Source organism: Staurois parvus, unplaced genomic scaffold (assembly GCF_062004578.1).
Source record: "Staurois parvus isolate SC_StPar_1 unplaced genomic scaffold, SC_StPar_1.0 ptg000929l, whole genome shotgun sequence".
NCBI lineage: Eukaryota > Metazoa > Chordata > Amphibia > Anura > Ranidae > Staurois > Staurois parvus.
Window position 1 is genome coordinate 1,404,945 of NW_028318725.1, and position 20,125 is coordinate 1,425,069.

The 20,125-nt window shown below is 39.1% G+C and overlaps 1 protein-coding gene across 1 annotated transcript in view; it reads right to left on the reverse strand.

Moving 5' to 3' along the window:
* GLIS3 (GLIS family zinc finger 3) overlaps nucleotides 1-20,125 on the reverse strand; it is a 469,802-nt gene that overhangs the window by 166,963 nt on the left and 282,714 nt on the right. Inside the window, exon 5 of the mRNA XM_089656697.1 lies at nucleotides 10,100-10,210. Coding sequence (XP_089512823.1) covers nucleotides 10,100-10,210 — 111 coding nt within the window. The remainder of the gene's footprint in view (nucleotides 1-10,099; nucleotides 10,211-20,125) is intronic.

A 20,125-nucleotide genomic window follows, 5' to 3' on the forward strand; every position in this document is an offset into this window, starting at 1 on the left:
TGTGGGCTTCCTTCGGGTACTCCGGTTTCCTCCACACTCCAAAGACATGCTGGTAGGTACATTGGCCCCTAGTATATGTAAGTTAGGGAACTTAGACTGTACGCTTCTTGAGGGTTAGGGACTGATGTGAATGTACAATATATATATGTAAAGGACTGTGTAAATCGACGGTGCTATATAAGTACCTGTAATATATAAATGGTGAAGTACTCACAAGGCCTTTCCTGCCTCCCAATTGGTCAGTGAGACCCGATATCATATTAAGGGACCACTACTGAGATTTGTGAGGCAGAAATGTGTGATGCCATGTTTGACTTTCGCAGGAAAAAGGCACATACATTTAAATGGCAATAACTATGGATATAATAGCTCTGTATCTACAAGTATTTTGACTTTCAGCTTTTCATAATACATTCAGTTTGAATTGACTTAAACTTAACTGTTGAAAATAACCATTAGAACCTAACACACAACCCCCTAAAACCTCAAAGTCAATCTTTTCATCTTTTCACTTAAAATAACATCAATGTGTAGCTCTTTATGCTGATATGAAATGATCTTATATTCATTAGGTAAACAAACATGTTTGGCTTTTCCTTACAATTACTGTTTTTCCACTTCCTGGTTAAGTGAGGCACTGGTAATGTAACCAGAGCCTGATAAATGCATACTGGGAGGGCTACATCACCAGTGATTATACATATTGCCAAAGTATCCAGACATCAGCATTGTACAAAAAACAAGCAGTATCAGGTGATCTATCTATGTATCTAGCTATCACTATTCTTCAGTATAATTCGTATTACAAGTCAAAGAACTTCATTCATAGCACTTTATGCCTGTAATATCACTGCACTTTGTTTATACTGCATGCACTTAAACAGCTCACATATAATTCCACATTATGCTTCTAGTTTATGTTATGCTCTCTCAAGCTGCAATGGAATCTGATACTGAAATTTGGTGACATTTATTTTTGTAAAGCTTTTAGATCTTGAAATATTACTAATCTATTTTCTGTACTTTGTAAAATACAACTCACCAAGTGCTTTGGGAACTTTTAGAAAGGATTACATGCAGGACATATTAAATAAGGCCATGACTAACAGGCTGTGACAGCCCAAGGGTTCCCTCCTTTCAACACAACAGTCCCCCATGGGGCAGCTATTTATTTCACTGCTTCTTTATCACCTTGGAATTTTTATGTTTTTTTTTTAACTAAGAATTGCATGTTGTTGTGTAAAACCTTTTTGTGACCTTATGCCAATTTCAAATTTAATTAAAGCCATAAATAATCTTTATTCCACCCTAAAAGGTTTAATGTTTCTCAGTTTTTATTATTATTATTGCCTGGAAATATTTCAGATTCCATTGCTAGATGTTAGCTAACATCCAGGTATAAGTCAGTTAAATGAGAATAAATGGAATAACATTGCTATTAGACACAAACATCTCAAATACAACAAAAATACTCATTTGCATAAACCGCAGGTGGCCTAGCAAAATGGTCTAGCAAAATAAAACATATCAAAGAAATATAATTGAGATGCTAATCAGCCAATCACAGGGCAGGAACTCAACGCATTTAGGCATCTAGACGTGGTGAAGGCAACTTTCTGAAGTTCAAACTGAGCATCAGAATGGGGAAGAAAGGGGATATAAGTGACTTTGAACGTGGCATGGTTGTTGGTACCAGATGGGCTTGCTGAGTATTTAAAAAACTGCTGATCTGCTGGGATTTTCACACACAATCATATCTAGGGTTTACAGAGAATGGTCCGAAAAAGAGAAAATATCCAGTGAGCAGCAGTTGTGTAGATGAAAATGCCTTGTTGATGTCAGAGGCCAGATGGGAATGGGCAGACTGGTTTTGAGATTATAGAAAGACAACAGTAACTCATGTCAATATGGACCAAAATCTCTGAGGAAAGTTTCCAACACCTTGTTGAATCTATGTCACGAAAAATTAAGGCAATGCTGAAGGCAAAAGGAGGTCCAACCCAGTACTACCAAGGTGTACCCAATAAAGAGGCCAGACAGTGTATATATATATATCTTATAAAATTATATATATATATATATATTATATGGCTTTTTTTCATCGGGAACATGGGGGTACGCAGTTCCAGCACCTCCAGCGCGGAATGTATGTAATAGCAAGGGGTAAAAGCCTATGGGCGATGTTACTGCACAGGCTCTGCAGCCATTGTCAGTGATCTCTCCTCTACACTGAAACTGATGCTGGGGAGATCAGAGAGTATAGGCATCTTTTCTTTTAGAGGGTAGATAGAATAGGCCTGGAATTGGGGTGGGGATAAATGTAAGCTTAGTTAGGTTTTGACTTGTCTTCCACTTTCTGTTAAGGCTTTCTTTCTTCTATTTTCATCTTGTAATACAGCCAGTAAGTCTGTTGTTTTTCCAGCAGAATTTAGCAATTACAGAGCTGAGGCCATTTAACACTGACAGTGATATTTACGATTAGCTTTTATTTATTTATGTAAAACCTTTATCCCAAAAGGAAAAAAAAACTCTTTGCTGTAATTGCTTACAAAATGTTAGGTGATGTTTGGTTTTAATTTGTTTGTGTAATAAAATCTGCTAGCACATCTATCACTCCCCTCCCTCCAGACTGACAATGTTGCTGTCCAAAGGTGCTCATTCATCCAAAGTGGGGGCACTCTAATACAGGAGGTGTGTTACTGGCCAGAAAACCAGGTGAAAAAGCCTAAAAAAAATAAACTGATGCAGCAGTAACATCTAATGATTGGTAAGCTGCAATATATTAAATTTTTTATCTTGGTTTTAATACCACTTTAACCTTCAAATCAAATAACATAACAAAAATGAGCATATAAGACAGAAAATGGTCATTCTACATTGGCAAGATCTTTCCATTGCAGAAATTTTATGGCAGAGAGTGTTTTCTGCTGACCAAGCTGTGATCTGCTGACTAAGCTCATCTAGAGAAACACAAAACACAAACTGGCAAAGCTGAGGACTGGCAATCAATGGCTGGCAAAAGAAACTGGGTAAAGAAGACAAGAAAAACATCAAGCCTACTTCCCTTCAAAGTGGAAACAAAGCCAAATGATGCACAAAAGCACAAAAATCTGGATGCAGAAAAATGGCTGCTGGTGCTCTGGTCTGACGAGTCAAAATTTTAACCACTTGGTGCTAAAATATATTAGCTTCTCCACCAAAGGACTGGAGAATGGCACACTGATAAATGTCTGCAGGCAATGAAGATAAAGTAAAAAAGAAACTAATTGGACTTTACTGGTACAGAAGAGACTACGCTTTAAATAAAAAAAATCACAAACTTTATAACTTAAGTCATTAAAATCAAAACTGGATCAACCATGATCCTAAAATAAGCATATAAGATAACTTAAGTTTGTTCCTCCTCATACATAGCAGTAAATACTACCATACTATAGGGTGCCAGAATTATTGTTGGTTGGTAGGGGATCAAATACTTATTTTACTCACTGAACTGCAATTCAATTTATAACATTTGTATTGTGTTTTTTCTAGATTTTTGGTTGACATTCAGTCTCTATCATTTAAAATACACCTATGATAAAAATTATAAACCCTTAATTTCTTTGTAAGGGGGCAAACTTACAAAATCTGCAAGGGATCAAATAATTATTTTCCCCACTGTATATACAGTATATAATACACATGCGTGAGAAAAATAACTCATGCTATCTAACCAAAAAACAATCAATAAAATAACATTCTACATATGCTAGACTTTGGAACATGTGACAGGGGGGCCTTTCGGTTTTCTGAAATGTCTTATGATTAGCATTTCTTTCAGTTATACTTAGTTTTGGTTTTCAATTAACTTTCATCAAGTTTTGCTACCAGTACTTTATACCTAACCTCAGTTTCCGGGCTGGGTACAGATTTAAGGGCTCAGTCCTTTTTTTGGAAGATGGCACCCCAGGATCATCATTTTTAATAACATTTTGGGTACAGTATAATACCTGATATGGTGAAGGAGGGTGCGCTTACTTGCTCTCTGTCAAGCTAAAAGCTTAAGCAATCAAAATGCTAGAAATAAAACATTTTTCACCAAAAAGTTTTATAAATATAAATGAGGTAATAACATCACAAATAACAGATTCTGTCATGTTTCACATGACTGTCATATTGACTGTCATACGCCTTTAAGTGTTTTCTATATTTTGTCTCTGCTCCTCCCTTTCCTTTGGTTTAGTTACTGCTTTATAGATAGCCCACCCCTTTTCCCAGTAAGGCACTGCAGCAAGCTTCATGTCATGAAGCAGAGCACGTTATGATCTTTTGACCTATAGAATGTTCATTGTTGTAAGATTCTCTCAGTTTATGGAATAAACTTCACAAGATCTACAAGATATAATTTGGATTGAGTCACTGACTGTGGTATCCAACTGAGGTTGAAGTTATCGCTATCTCATCACAACTGTAAGTTACAGAGATCACACTTTCAATGCTTAGATTGAAGACAGAACAGACCCTAAATCTCTTTAATGAACCAAAGATGTAAAAACATTGCTTGTCCAGAAAACAATGCAAAAGATTAGTTCATATTAAACTGCAGTAATACCACTGCAACCCATAAGGTCACAGTGAGGGGGTGAAACAATGAGGTTGATATACTAAAACTGGCGAGTGAAAAATCCGGTGCAGCTGTGTATGGTAGCCAATCAGCTTCTAACTTCCTGTACAGAAATGCGCCATAGCAAAAACTGAAAATGGAAAAAACTGTAAGACCACCAACAGCTATCTGATTGATAATCTATCAACAAATGTACATATGTAAAGATAGACAGCGCTATGTGAACAATTATTCAGTACCCATTGTCGGGTGAATTTGCATTTTCTACTCTTTAGTACTTTTGAAAGAAAAAATGGCGATAAAATTATTCTGATGTCTTATGAATGTCTCAATCATAAAGTACCAGGTGCATAAGCACCTATAACATTACATATAAAGAAAAGAAAAGGTGCAAAGGTGTGTACCCTAATCAAAACAATGTGTCCATTATCCACTAACAATGATGCTTAAATAATTATACACTCAAAATAATAATACAATGTCCTCATGTACCAAGTATACTGTAAGATATATTTAAAGTGCCAAGTGCATATGTGATTTCTGTGTGGGAAATAAGAATGTGTAATAAGGTGCTTCTATATGAAAATATATTTGTACATATAACATATCCTAAAAGGCCAAGTAATTTGGTGTTTTCTATATGTGTAAACAAATATCATAAAGTGCATATACATACACTATATTGCCAAATGTATTGAGATGCCTGCCTTTACACTCACATGAACTTTAATGAACAGTCTTAGTCCGTAGGGTTTAGTATTGAGTTGGCCCACCCTTTGCAGCTATACCAGCTTCAACTGTTCTGGGAAGGCTGTCCACAAGGTTTAAGAGTGTGTTTTTGGGATTGTTTGACCATTCTTCCAGAAGCGCATCTGTGAGGTCAGGCACTGATGTCAGACGAGAAGGCCTGGCTCACAGTCTTCGATCTAATTCATCCCAAAGGTTTTGTATTGGGTTGAGGTCAGGACTCTGTGCAGGCCAGTCAAGTTCCTCCACCCCAAACTCACTCATTCATGTCTTTATGGACCTTGCTTTGTGTACTGGTGTGCAGTCATGTTGGAACAGGAACGGGCCATCCCCAAACTGTTCCCACAAAGCTGGGAGTATGAAAGTGTTCAAAATATCTTGGTATGCTGATGCCTTAAGAGTTCCTTTCACTGGAACTAAGGGGCCAAGCCCAACCCCTGAAAAACAACCCCACACCATACAACCTCCCCCCCCCAGAGTCCAGTGGTGGCAGGCTTTACACCACTGCAACTTTTCATTGCACTTGGTGATGTAAGGCTTGGATGCAACTGCTCGGCCATGGAAACCCATTCCATGAAGCTCTCTACGCACTGTTGTTGTGCTAATCTGAGGGCAAATTAAGTTTGGAGGTCTTTAGCTATTGACTCTGCAGACAGTTGGCAACTTCTACGCATTGTGCGCTTCAGCATGTGCTGACCCAGCTCTGTCATTTTATATGGCCTACCACTTAGTGGTGCTGTTGTTCTCAGTTGCTTCCACTTTGTTATAATACCAGTAACAGTTGACCCTGGAATATTTAGTAGCAAGGAAATTTCATGGATGGACTTGGTGCATAGGTGGCAACCTATCACAGTACCACGCTTGAATTCACTGATCTCCTTAGAGCGACCCAGTCTTTCACAAATGTTTGCAGAAGCAGTCTGCATGCCTAGGTGCTTGATGCTATACACCTGTGGCCATGGAAGGGATTGAAACACCTAAATCCATTGATTTGGAGGGGTGTCCCAATACTTTTGGAAATATAGTGTATGTTACATGAGGACATTATATAATTATTTTGAGTGTATAATTATTTAAGCATCGTTTTTAGTGGATAATGGACACATTGATTTGATTAGGAAACACACCTTTGCACTTTTTATTTTCTTTTTCTATATATGTGATGTTTTAGAAAACACTTATGCTCCTGGCACTTTATTATTGACACACGCATAAGATGTCAGAATAGTTTTATTGTTGTTTTTTTCTTTTAAAAGTACAAAAGAGTAGAAAATGCATATGCACCTGACAATGGGTACTGAATAACTGTTCACATAACGCTGTCTAGCTTTACATACAGTATGTACAGGTGAAACTCGAAAAATTAGAATATCGTGCAAAAGTTCATTTATTTCAGTAATGCAACTTAAAAGGTGAAACTAATATATGAGATAGACTCATTACATGCAAAGCAAGATAGTTCAAGCCGTGATTTGTCATAATTGTGATGATTATGGCTTACAGCTCATGAAAACCCCAAATCCACAATCTCAGAAAATTAGAATATTGTGAAAAGGTGCAATATTCTAGGCTCAAAGGGTCCCACTCTAATCAGCTAATTAAACTATAACACCTGCAAAGGGTTCCTGAGCCTTTAAATGGTCTCTCAGTCTGGTTCAGTAGGAATCACAATCATGGGAAAGACTGCTGACCTGACAGTTGTGCAGAAAACCATCATTGACACCCTCCATAAGGAGGGAAAGCCTCAAAAGGTAATTGCAAAAGAAGTTGGATGTTCCCAAAGTGCTGTATCAAAGCACATTAATAGAAAGTTATGTGGAAGGGGAAAGTGTGGAAGAAAAAGTTGCACAAGCAGCAGGGATGACTGCAGCCTGGAGAGGATTGTCAGGAAAAGGCCATTCAAAAGTGTTGGGGGCTTTCACAAAGAGTGGACTGAGGCTGGAGTCAGTGCATCAAGAGCCACCACACACAGATGGATCCTGGACATGGGCTTCAAATGTTGTATTCCTCTTGTCAAGCCGCTCCTGAACAACAAACAACGTCAGAAGCGTCTTACCTGGGCTAAAGAAAAACAGACCTTGTCTGTTGCTCAGTGGTCCAAAGTCCTCTTTTTTAATGAGAGCAACTTTTGCATCTCATTTGGAAACCAAGGACCCGTAATATGGAGAAAGAATGGAGAGGCACACACTGCAAGATGCTTGAAGTCCAGTGTGAAGTTTCCACAGTCTGTGTTGATTTAGGGAGCCATGTCATCTGCTGGTGTTGGTCCACTGTGCTTCATTAAGTCCAGGGTCAATGCAGCCGTCTACCAGTAGATTTTGGAACACTTCATGCTTCCTTCCGCAGACGAGCTTTATGGAGATGCTGACTTCATTTTCCTGCAGGACTTGGCACATGCCCACACTGCCAAAAGCACCAAAACCTGGATCAATGACCATGGGTTTACTGTGCTTGATTGGCCAGCAAACTCGCCTGACCTGAACCCCATAGACAATCTATGGGGCATTGCCAAGAGAAAGATGAGAGACATGAGACAAAACAATGCAGAAGAGCTGAAGGCTGCTATTGAAGCATCCTGGTCTTCCATAACACCTCAGCAGTGCCACAGGCTGATAGCTTCCATGCCGCGCCATATTAAGGAAGTAATTGCTGCAAAAGGGGTCCAAACCAAGTACTGAGTACATATGCATGCTTATACTTTTCAGAGGTCCGATATTGTTCTATGTGCAATCCTTGTTTTATTGATTGCATGTAATATTCTAATTTTCTGAGATTATGGATTTGGGGTTTTCATGAGCTGTAAGCCATAATCATCACAACTATGACAAATCACGTCTTGAACTATCTTGCTTTGCATGTAATGAGTCTATCCCATATATTAGTTTCACCTTTTAAGTTGCATTACTGAAATAAATGAACTTTTGCATGATATTCTAATTTTTCGAGTTTCAACTGTACATCATCTAACTTCAGCTTGTTCAATTAAGCTATGATAAAAAAGTGCACCAGGTTTTGCACTCTCCAGTATTAGTAAATCAACCCCACTGTGTCTTCTTTTCCCACAAGGCAGCTTATTTTTGCCTTATGTAGTACCTACAGTCTTTGAACTTAAAGGGGTGTATTTATAAAGCAGTGAAATTGACACTCCCCAATCATTCATTGCAGATAAACCAATCACTGTCTTTTAAAACATATGCACCAAGAAGACGTATCTGCAGTGAAGGTTTGGTGAATGTCACATTCACTGCTTTATAAATATACCTCTAAGGCCATAAAGCTGATTCAATAAAAGAATATCAACACAAAATTAGAGCTGCTGCCAATACGGTCCAGTCGGGTTTCACATTATATTTTATAAAGTTGGAGTGTTAGCAGCTGGTGTGCCTACATATGGCTGATTATGCTACATTCCTGGTGCCAGCAGTGGGACAGTCTTACTATGACTGGATATCAACTTGACAGGGGGTGGAGCCTCTCTCCTTGTGTGGCCAAAATGTACTGTGGCCAGGGGCGGACTGACGACTCATGGGGCTCCCGGGCAATAGGGGATCATGGGGCCCCTGTGTCCTTGCCCAAACTCAAAAAAAGCCTATGAAAAAGGTACCAGGGGTATCTCATAGGGCCCCCTACTGACCCCGGGCCCTCGGGCAGCGCCTGAGTTTCCAAATGGTCAGTCCACCCCTGTGGCTCATAGGTGCATGCGCTGGGACCCGCTAGCATGTTGGTGACATCACACAACTCTTTTTAGTTAGTGTGAGCCCCATTTCAGTGGGGGATACAAATAGCAGGGGAATGGGTTGGACCCTCTTGACACAGGGGGGCTCATTTCAATTCCTCCATCACTGAAGCCCAGGAAAAACTAGGTCTGAGCCAAGAATACTTTCAGTACCATGGATATTTTGACAGTTGTAATTCAAACTTTATAGAGTGGAAAGTTTATTATATCTCATCCAATTGCAGAATACATAGCAGCCTCCATCTATATAAGGGATACTGTTTTGTCATCTCTAGCTCTGCTCTGGGTTCTATTGTTCCTTACAGACTTCTGGAAGATAATTTCTCACACACTCTGTTATTTTATAGAAGGGTTAAACCTCCTTTATATAACCTGCTGAATGACCAAACAGTTTAAATATAGCAAAGAATAAAAAACCTAAATTGTTTTATGGGAGCTGAGCTATTTTGTAACACTTATTTTTTGTAGCCATGACATGTGGAGGAGGAGACAGTAGACACAAGAACAGCTATTTAAACTTTCTCCTATGTTTCCTAACATGACATATTGTAAGGACTACAAAATGTACATTATTAACAAAACGGATTGTAATGATATTTTATTATATACAATGCCATTGTGGGTATGTTGCATTTAATTGCACCAAAATGAGAAAGTAACAATCAGCCCCTAGTGCCACACATGTCTTAACAACTATATTATCAAATTCTTACCATGAATTCCTGTATTTGTTTAACTATCATGGTTTGGGTCATGTATGGCTGCTCTTGGCTATGTTCTCTCTATGGAATATTAATTACATCCTCAGTAATACAGAAAAACTGCTATAACAGTCTTTTTCAAGAAACACTAATAAAGTACACAGTGTTTGGGTTTCACAATTAAGAAATTTCACAGCTGGACATATTATATAAACTATACCAGAAAATTACAGTCATGATCTAGTACAGCCCATTTTTGCACATTTAATTACACAGCATTCATATGACATATGGCTGTATCATTGCTACCTTTTTCCTGGCCTGCTGGTCTTTGGAAGAATGAGCTTTTACGTGCTTTCGTAATGAACTTGGGTCTGTATAGCGCTTATTGCATCCTGGAATCTGACAGGCATAGGGTTTCTAGACAAAAAAAAAGGCATAGGGTAAGGTAATCACATTACTTCACTTATAACTCTCTTTTCACATTTGTTATCAATGAACATTCCCAGAGGTACTTACAGCATAGGAATCATTTGCTCAAGGAAGGATTAGCAAAATCAGATACAGCAGATTAGTGAAGCAGTCTAACAGCAGTGACTATCCAGAAAACATTGGTTAAGGTTAGAGCAGAATCCTGCTATAGACACAGAAAAACATGTTAAACAATAAGGGCATAGCAGCAAGCAGACAGCAGTAAGAAAAATATTAACAGAAAATTATATGATTTTAGCATGGCATGATGGTCACTTTAATATGTAATATAGCTAAAACATATAATGATTTACACGTTACTTATCTGAAAGTCTATCCATTGTTATGTTTGTGTGAAATACAACCCTCTGATCCTCATATTTATGCATTTGCTCTAATTCATGCAAATAATGTAACAAGTAATGCAAAAAAGATTCACCACTTGGACTAACTAATGAGCCGGATATAAGTACAAGTGACAGTGAAATATAAAATGATATAATTTAGGAATTCTCCTGTAGACTTCAAGCATGCACGAAACATATAATGCAAAAGACATTCAGACAACAGGACCTCGGGAAGCCATCACAAGCAACATTAAATAAGGCTGCGAGACATTTATGTCTCACTAGCCACTGGTTGTAAATCACTTGTTAAAACATATGCTTCTATGGCACTAGGCAACTCTTGTGAACTATGTCTCTACAGTTGTCCAACTGGATCTAAAATTGTCCAACTGGGCAAAGCAGTTTAAAGCAGTGCTTTAACTGATTGAAAACAAGCATTTTGCTACAGAAGAGTGACTTAAGAATTTAGAACTGTGCACAACCCTGGGACACACCAGTTTGAGGGCTCATTCACACAAGGAGGTGAGTTCAAGCCCGAGCGCTTTTTTGTGTGTTTTGTTTTTTATTAGGCTGCTCTATGCTTGTGAAACACAAAAAGGGTGCTGGCATGATTTTGAAATTGAGCTCCACCAAAATACATGGTACCGTGATACCATGTTTTTAAGTGGGCGCAAACAAACATGCAATTGGTGGATGGTGGAGGTGCCATTAAAAATTAATGCCACCTGTGCGCAAATGCAAAAGGCAATGCATTTTTGTGTGGTGTAGGGTTTAATTTCACACATTTTACTGCACTGCGTCTGGTTAGAAAAAAACCTAAAATGTCATTTGTAAGGCACAGTTCAATAGTCAGTAGGTTGTAAGTCCCCCCATCTCCACTACCAGCACAACAACCCCCCAAAAAATCCCCCTCCTTGCACAAATCCCCCTCCTGATACAGCCCACCAGCACAAATTCCTCATTAACCAAAACCCCCCCTACCTCAATTCCCCCTTTTAGCACACTCCTTCCCCTCCAAATACCCCCTCTTTGCCCTAGCTACAGCAAAATTACACAAAGCCCTGTACAGTCCTACCATGAAAGGGTTATTGTGTTAAGTTCTGTGTACAGAGAGAAGGGAGAGCACACCCCATTCCTTCTCTAGGCTCTCTCATCCTCTACGCTGTTATCTGTACTTTTGCTGGCAAACGTTAAAGCTGTGTAAGCTGCCTGACCTGCCCTTAACAACCAATGGTGTCATCAGTTGGTAGGACGCGGGCAGGTGGCTTACACAGCTTTCACTTTTGCCGGAAAAAGTACAGATAACAGCACAGAGGAGGAGAGAGTCTGGAGGAGAACGGGATGTGCTCTCCCTCCTCCCTGTACACAGAACTTAACACAATAAACCTGTCATGGTAGAACTGTGCAGGGCTTTGTTTCATTTACCATGGCACCCCATTGAAAAACCCTGACTTTGGCTTTGAAGCCGTTAAGAATCGGATGAATTTTATAATGGTTAATGAGAAGATAATGGCTATGCTGTTAGACACCCACACTTAAGTTTCTGCAGATCTGGCATCCTTGGATTGATGTGGCTCAACCATCTAGATTTTACCAGACCCTCCTGTCAATATAAGATTCTTCTGGTGCGATCCCCTGGAGCCCTTTCTTTGTCTTTACTATTTTTTTCTTGCTTCTTCTTTCTCCACTTTTCTCTTTTCTTTCCCTTTCTTTTTTTGTTTATTTTTTGTTTCTGTCAGTTTTTATGTTATATGCACTGACTGTGATACCCCTAGAGAACTGTGCCTGCAATGTCTTATACACTGCTCGGACTTTCTCAGAAGTCCTTGGTGTAGAGGTCCGATGTGCGTCCAGTGAGACTTATGCTCAGCTTTTCCTATCATCTGTATGTGACTCTGGTGGCTATTCTTGGTCTTTGCCCACCAGCTCATTGGTTATTATTTGCTGTTAACACAATTTATAGGATCTCATTCCATCCCTTTTGAGATTGTGTTTTTGTACTCCGCTTCTCCCCGTGTCAATATTTCAGTGCATTTGTTATGTCCTCCACTAACAGAACTGTACACCTTACTTTTTTTGTATCAAGGAGCTTGTCTCTGACTGTTTCTCTGTTGTGTTGTCTATAATAAATTTCATTGTAAAGAAAAACCCTGACTTAAGGTATATCTAAAGATAAAACATTTTGGCTTTAGAGTGAAGGGAATGTTTGAAACCCCGCAGGTAGGTTTATTCTCTGTATTTCCATCTAATCCTGTTCTCTAGACACAACAGGAACTGAATGGAAAAATCTCCATAGTAATATAAATCGTGTCTTAGAAAGTTTTCTCCAGAACAAGAGTTCCCCTCTATTCTAGGGTACACCAGAACAAACAAAACTAAAAGAGCTTGACAGGGCGGAGCCTGAGTATGGCGGCGGAGGAGAGCTCAATGTAGGAGCTCTCGGACGGAGCTCCGTGTCCTGACCTCCCCAGGTCCCCTGTGATCCCCCCGAGATATGTAGATAGCCTGGTGGCTTGCCTCTTACCCTGGCCTGGCGGCTCCCCGGGACGGAAAGCGGAGGTGTGCGGGGGGAGAGAGGAGAGTGGCTGGTGAATAGCGGTGAGAGAGCGGTTGGATGCTGGGAAGTCGGCGCGAGCACGTGACCGACCGCAAAGCACGCCTGGGAGTTCGGGAAGCCGGCCGGCCGGCGTTCTGCGGTGAGAGAGCAGAACGGTCCTGTCGGCTGGGGATCGGTGCATTCTCCCTCTATTCCCCCGAGACCCCCAGGGCATAAAGCAAGATAAGAAGATATCCACTGAGCCCTGGTAAACTGAAGATCAAAGAGACTCTGGAGGGTCCCCCCCCCCCTTCTCCTTGAATAAAGACCCTATGTGACCTGAAGGAGAGAGCAAACAGCGGGGCCACTGGAGGAAACATACGAGGAGGGTGAGTGACTTTAAGTTGAAATCTTCTATACCCTAACTGTGATGCATTACATGGCTCCCTAAAGGGTAGCAGGGGGTAAGTGAAAGGGGGGACCCCGGCGACTGCAAAAAAGGTGGAAAAGATTTGAGGACAGAACAGCCCAAAAAGACCAGCCGGGGAATAGTGCAGAGACTAGTATACAAGACCTTTGATTCTCTATCCCCCCTAACTCCAGGAATTTTATAATAGAAGAGCAAAGAACAAAAGTTACAGAGAAAATGAAAAATAAAAGTGTAAAAGGAAGTGGGCTTAAAGGGTCCCAGACTGGTACAATTAAAAAATATACCTCCCAAGGAAACGTAACCCCAGAAAGATCCCAGAATAGGACTGAAAGAGGAGAAGCTGATCTCAGCATGGAAAATAGCCCAAGAGTATCATTAGGCCTGGACACCAGCAATCAGCAAGCATTAGGAAATACAGAGACGGAAAAAGATCTACAAATACCTAATAAAAAAGAAATGACAGAAATGTTTAAAGAACTGGAGAAAACAATAAAACAAGAAATGGTAAATATCCGAAGTGACCTGGGACACCTGCTGGTGAGAGTGGAGGAAACGGAGGAGAAAGTTAAAAATCAGACCCAGGCTATCTCTGAGCTTGAAAAAGTAATAATTAGCATAGGGAAAGCCCAAGAAAAATTGAAATATAAAGCTGAGATACAAGAAAATAGAGACAGGAGGAGAAACATCATGATACGTGGGGTCCCAGAGAACTCTAAGGGAGAAAACCTGCAAGAAGTGGTTTGTAAAATATTAAATATTATAACAGACAGCACTGAAATGGAAAAGACTAAAATAGAAGGAATTTTCAGAAAAGGAAACATCCAGAGATACCTGGGGAAAGAAAACCCGAGAGACATTATAGTTAAATTTTATGAGTTTCGAGATAAAGAAAAAATTTGGAAGAAGATCAAAGGGAAACCAGCTATTAAGTATGAAGGTGGCGACATACAGATATATGCGGACTTGGCCCCAGAGACTCTGTGGAGAAGGAGAACTTTGAGGCCCCTATTGGAAAGGTTAAAAGAATATAATGTGCAATACAGATGGGGGTCTCCTGAATGTTTAATAGGATGGAAAAACGGGGTTACGGCGCACCTCAGGTTCCCAGAAGATCTGAAACATTTTTGTGACAGTTTAAAAATACAAAGAATGGAGATTCCAGGCTGGGAAGAAGATCAATGGGAATTTAGAATGAAGAGAAAAGAGGATTGGCAACTTGTGGGGGGGAGGGGGCGGGGGGAGAGGGGGAGGGGGAGAGAGGTGGTGGAGGGAAGATAAGGCTGGTTTTTTTTTTTTTTTTTTTTTTTTTTTTTTTTGGTCTTTCCTCTACACTGGTCAGCCCTCACCCTACTGCCCCTGCCTTACGGTGCTGGAGATGAACCTAGGAGGGACCAGGGGAGCTATGAGGAGGTCGGACAAGGGGAAGGTCGTCCATGCCCAGAGTTTTTAGCCCAAGGACTAGATCAAAAGTGGAAGTTTCTTCCATAAATGATCAATAGGCAAAAGATGGGCCTAAAAAGAGGGGGGGGGAAGGGGGTGGGGGGGAGGGGGAAGTTGGTGGGGGTGGGTAAGTGGGGAGGGGGGGTATTTTTCCTGCAAAAAAAAAAAAAAAAAGATACAAAAGCAAGTGAGAAGGGAGAAGAAGGGGAAGAGAAGATTTATGGAAGATGGAAGAGATTCAGTTTATAACATATAACGTAAATGGGTTGAACTCCCCTGGGAAAAGATTTAGACTGTTTAAAGAATTACATCATAGAGCAGCCTCAGTAGTATTCCTACAGGAGACACATCTTGAGATAGAATCGAACGTTAGGCTGAGATCCAGAAATCACCCAACATGGTATTATGCTGATTCCCCGGTTAAGAGAGCGAAGGGTGTTGCAATAGGTATGGCAAAGAATACTAGGTTTGAGCTGGACGATAGAATGACAGACCCAGAGGGGAGATTCTTGTTCTTAAAGGGAAAACTACAGGAGATCGAATGTACATTGGCCAATATTTATTGTCCTAATAAAAGCCCAGAGATATATCTGAAAAAAGTGCTGAGGAAGTTGATGGACTTTAAAAAAGGCTGTTTGATTCTCGCAGGGGATTTTAATTTTTGTATGGATCCACAAAAAGATGCTACCTCCCATGCACAGAGAGAAGGAAGTAGGGCTCTGAAACTCTTGAAGAAAGAACTACATATAAGCCAATTAGTAGACGCCTGGAGAATTACACACATGCAAGATAGAGATTATACCTTTTTTTCAAACATGCATAAGAGGTATTCAAGATTAGACCACATATTAATAGAACATCAATTAATCGACCACCTAGTTCAAATTGAAATAGAGACAATCTCTTTATCGGATCATGCCCCAGTTAGAATGAAATTGGAATGGGGGAAGGGGAAAACAAGAGGGCTGGGATGGAAACTTAATGAGACACTATTAGTAGAAAACGAAATAGCCCAGAAAATAGGGGAAGAGATTGAACGGTATTTCCAGGAAAATGAGACAGGTGATGTGTCCATAGCTACAGTGTGGGAATCTCATAAGGCATACATAAGAGGAATATTGATAGCGATTGGGGCAAGAAAGAAAAAAGAAAGAAGAGAGAAAATGAGCAGACTCTTAGAAGAAATAAGTAAGCTAGAACAACAACACAAGAATAGAATAATAAAAGAAATAGAGTTGAAGTTAAAAAAAAAGAAAGAAGAATTGGAAGGTGTAATAGAAGAGGAGAGGAGAAAAGCATATAATAGGGTTTTGAGTGAGAGATATAGATGGGGAGAAAGACCGGGAAAATACTTGATGAGGGCCCTAAGGAAAAAGAAAAATAGAAATTATATAGAAAAAATAAAAGACGTTAAGGGGAACCTGAAACACTCAAATAGAGAAATCACCAAAGTTTTTATGGAATATTATAGAGATCTGTATAATATAAATCCCCTGCGGGAATCTGAAAATATAGAAAGTGAGAAGAACCATAAGAGAAAGAAATATATAGAGAAGGCTGGGTTACTAAAATTAAGCGAAGTCCAAATGAACTCCCTGGATGCAGATATCTCACAAGAGGAAATAAAATTAGCTCTGAAGGGTACAGTGTCTGGGAAAAGTCCAGGTCCAGATGGTTATACTGTGAGATATTATAAAAAATATAGTGAAATCTTAGTACCAAAACTTAGAAAATATATGAATGCATTAGGTGGAGAGATGGAAATAAGAAAAGAATCGCTACAAGCTCAAATGGTGCTTATCCAAAAAGAGGGAAAAGATGCTACACAGTGTTCGAACTATAGACCTATCTCATTATTAAACACTGACACTAAGCTATACGCAAAGGTCTTGGCAAATAGATTGAAAGAGCTAATGCCGGAATGGATACATCAGGACCAGGTGGGCTTCGTTCCCGGGAGGGAGGGTAGAGATAATGGGCTACGATCATTGATGCTGATCCAAAAAAGTAAAAAGGGAAAAGAACCGGTGATTCTACTCTCTATAGACGCTGAAAAAGCGTTTGATAGAGTGAATTGGAGATTCATGATAGATACGTTGGAAGTCATGGGAATTGGGCCCAAGATGAGAGAGTGGATAGGAAAGTTGTATAGATACCCCTCTGCAGTTGTTGTGGTGAATGGGGAGAGGTCAGAACCCATTGAGATGTCAAACGGTACAAGACAGGGATGTCCACTGTCCCCATTGTTGTATGTTGTATTACTAGAACCACTTCTGTCAACAATACGGCTAAATAGAGATATAAAGGGAATTCAGATAGGGGACACGGAACATAAAGTCGCCGCTTTTGCTGACGACTTGCTGTTCTATGTGAGAAACCCCAGGATGACACTGCCAAACCTAATGAAGCTATTGAAGGAGTATGGAGAATTGTCAAATTTAAAGATAAATCCAACAAAAACGGAGATTCTAAATATAAATATTTCAAAAAATGAAAAAGAAAAAATACAAAAGGAATTTCCCTTTAAATGGAAAGATAGAGATATAAAATACTTAGGAGTAAATCTCACAGCTTCATATAAACACCTTTACAAATTAAACTATATTTCACTGATTAATGAGATTAGAGAGGAGCTAAAAATATTGCAAGAGGGAACCCCGACATTGATAGGTCGTATTAACCTAGTAAAAATGATAATAGTACCAAAAATCATGTATAGATATCAAATGATACCAATTAAACTCCCAGAGACCTTTTTTAAGTTAATTAAGAAACTGATAACAAAATACATATGGAGGAATAAAAAACCAAGATTGTCATATGAGTTGTTGAGTAGGAGGAAAGAAAGAGGTGGTTTAGGGCTTCCAGATTTTAAAAGATACTATAAAGCTGTAATATTGGCTAGAACTATAGACTGGACACAGAACTATAAAAAAAGTTGGGTGAGGATAGAGAATGAACTTAGTGGAATAGATTTGGGTAAAGTGATATGGATACCAACACAGTATAGGGGCCTAAATGATAATGTAAATATATACACTTTGAATGTTTTAAAAATTTGGGATAACCTACACAAAAGTTTGAAATGGTCTTTTAATTCAACACTAATTTCACTAAAAAACACGGAGTTTTTCCCCCCTGGTAGAGAAGAAATAGGAGGTAGGTGGTTTAAAAAGGAAGAGGTTCAATTAAGAGATATTTTGGTGGGGGATAAAATAGGATCATTTGGGGAATTGAAAAAAAAAGAGGGTGAGATTTTCACTAAATTAGACAAGTGGCGGTATTTTCAATTGAAGAGTTTTGTTGGAAGCTTGCCAAAACCTTTAAGGACAAGAGACAATTGGAACTTGTTTGAAAAGGTTTTGGGCACACGAGGTGACGGGAAACACGGGATTGCTAAGGTATATAAAATACTCACAGAACTAGATATAAATACAAAGCCAACATATATAATAAAATGGGAAACTGACATGGGAAGTGTGATAGACGAGGAGAAGCAGAGGAGAATATATAGATTAACCCACGAAAACATTTCTATGAGAGAAGTAGAGATGAACTATAAGTGTTTGACAAGATGGCACATTACACCAATTGTTGAAAATAAGATGTGTAAAGAGAGTTCACCGTGGTGCTGGAGGGGATGTGGTGAAATGGGTACAACATATCACATATGGTGGGGTTGCCCAAAAATTCAGTTATTCTGGAAGACAATAACCCACTTGATAAGAAAAATAACAGAAATAGACATTGGATTAGACCCAGAAGTGTGTATTTTACATAACATGGACATATCAGTCAATAAATATAAAAAATCAGGGATATGGTGCTACATTAATGCTGCAAAAGCTCTGATACCCAGGTTTTGGAAGCAAATAGAAGTACCGAGGGTAGAAGACTGGGTAGAAGAAGTTGAGCAGATTAAAAAGATGGAAAGGTTGTGCCATGTCCAGGAAGATAGGATGGAGATTTATAATAGGAAATGGGAGAATTGGGAAAAAGCTAAGTTATATACGAAATATAGGAAAGATTAAAGAAAATAATAGGAAAACTGCACTTGCTGAGATAAAATGATGCAGAGAAAAGGAAAAGTAGGAAGATGGGATTTGGGTGAGGGTGGTGGAGGGGGGGGGGGAAATTTGGAATAAAGTAAATAAAGTAGAAATGTTGGATACTATGGTGTATAGATATTTTTATATGTTTGTATATCATGATGTTGAAAAGTATTTAAAATGAAAATCAATAAACATTTAAATTATAAAAAAAAAAAAAGAGCTTGACAGAAGTTCTAACCCTTCACCGCTCTATCCCAAACTGAAAAAATGACTTCTGTATCTTTAGATACACTTTAATTTTACAGTAATCTTAGCTTGGATTTTGGTAGACACATTCATCCACATCTGAATATAGCTGGCACAACTTTTTTTAAATTTATTATTAGGAAAGCAAAGAGCAATATGGTTATTTTATTAAAGTGTATGCATAGGCATTTTTTTTTCTTGTTTTGGATACAATAGGGAAGGTTTAGACCCTCAGTCAAGTTTGCTGTCTTTGTCCGCACTGGGTAGATTCACCGCTTTATTTATTCTTGTGACCACTGTCAGAGTGACAGAGAATGAGAAATCCAAATATACTGAGGTGTCATCAGATAAAGAGGGGAGAGAAAAATCCCCCATTAAGGACATCTATTCCTATGACATCCCAAGATGAGAATTATGTTTACTTTGGAAAAACATTTTCTGTTGTTTCTCTAGGACAGCAATAGTTGTTAACATTGATGGCAGTCTTAATAGCAAATGCCATAGCAATGAAAAGAGCCGGAGGGAGATTATTTTTTTTTCGTTTTCTTACAAACCCTCTGCACCCCAACCAAGGTCCCCTCTGTCCCCAAGCCCAGTAACACCCCTTGTGTTCTGCACATAAATCTGAAATTCCATTTTTCTGTACAAAAGAACTCGTAGACCTTGTGTGCCACAATATTTGCTTGTAAATAGATCACTTGACTACATAATGATTTTCATTCACATTTTATTAAGCAGACTGATGTAAAAATAAACTGGTTGCTAGATATGTGAAATTGTACACTAATTATGTGTCATAGAGAGCTTGAGGTA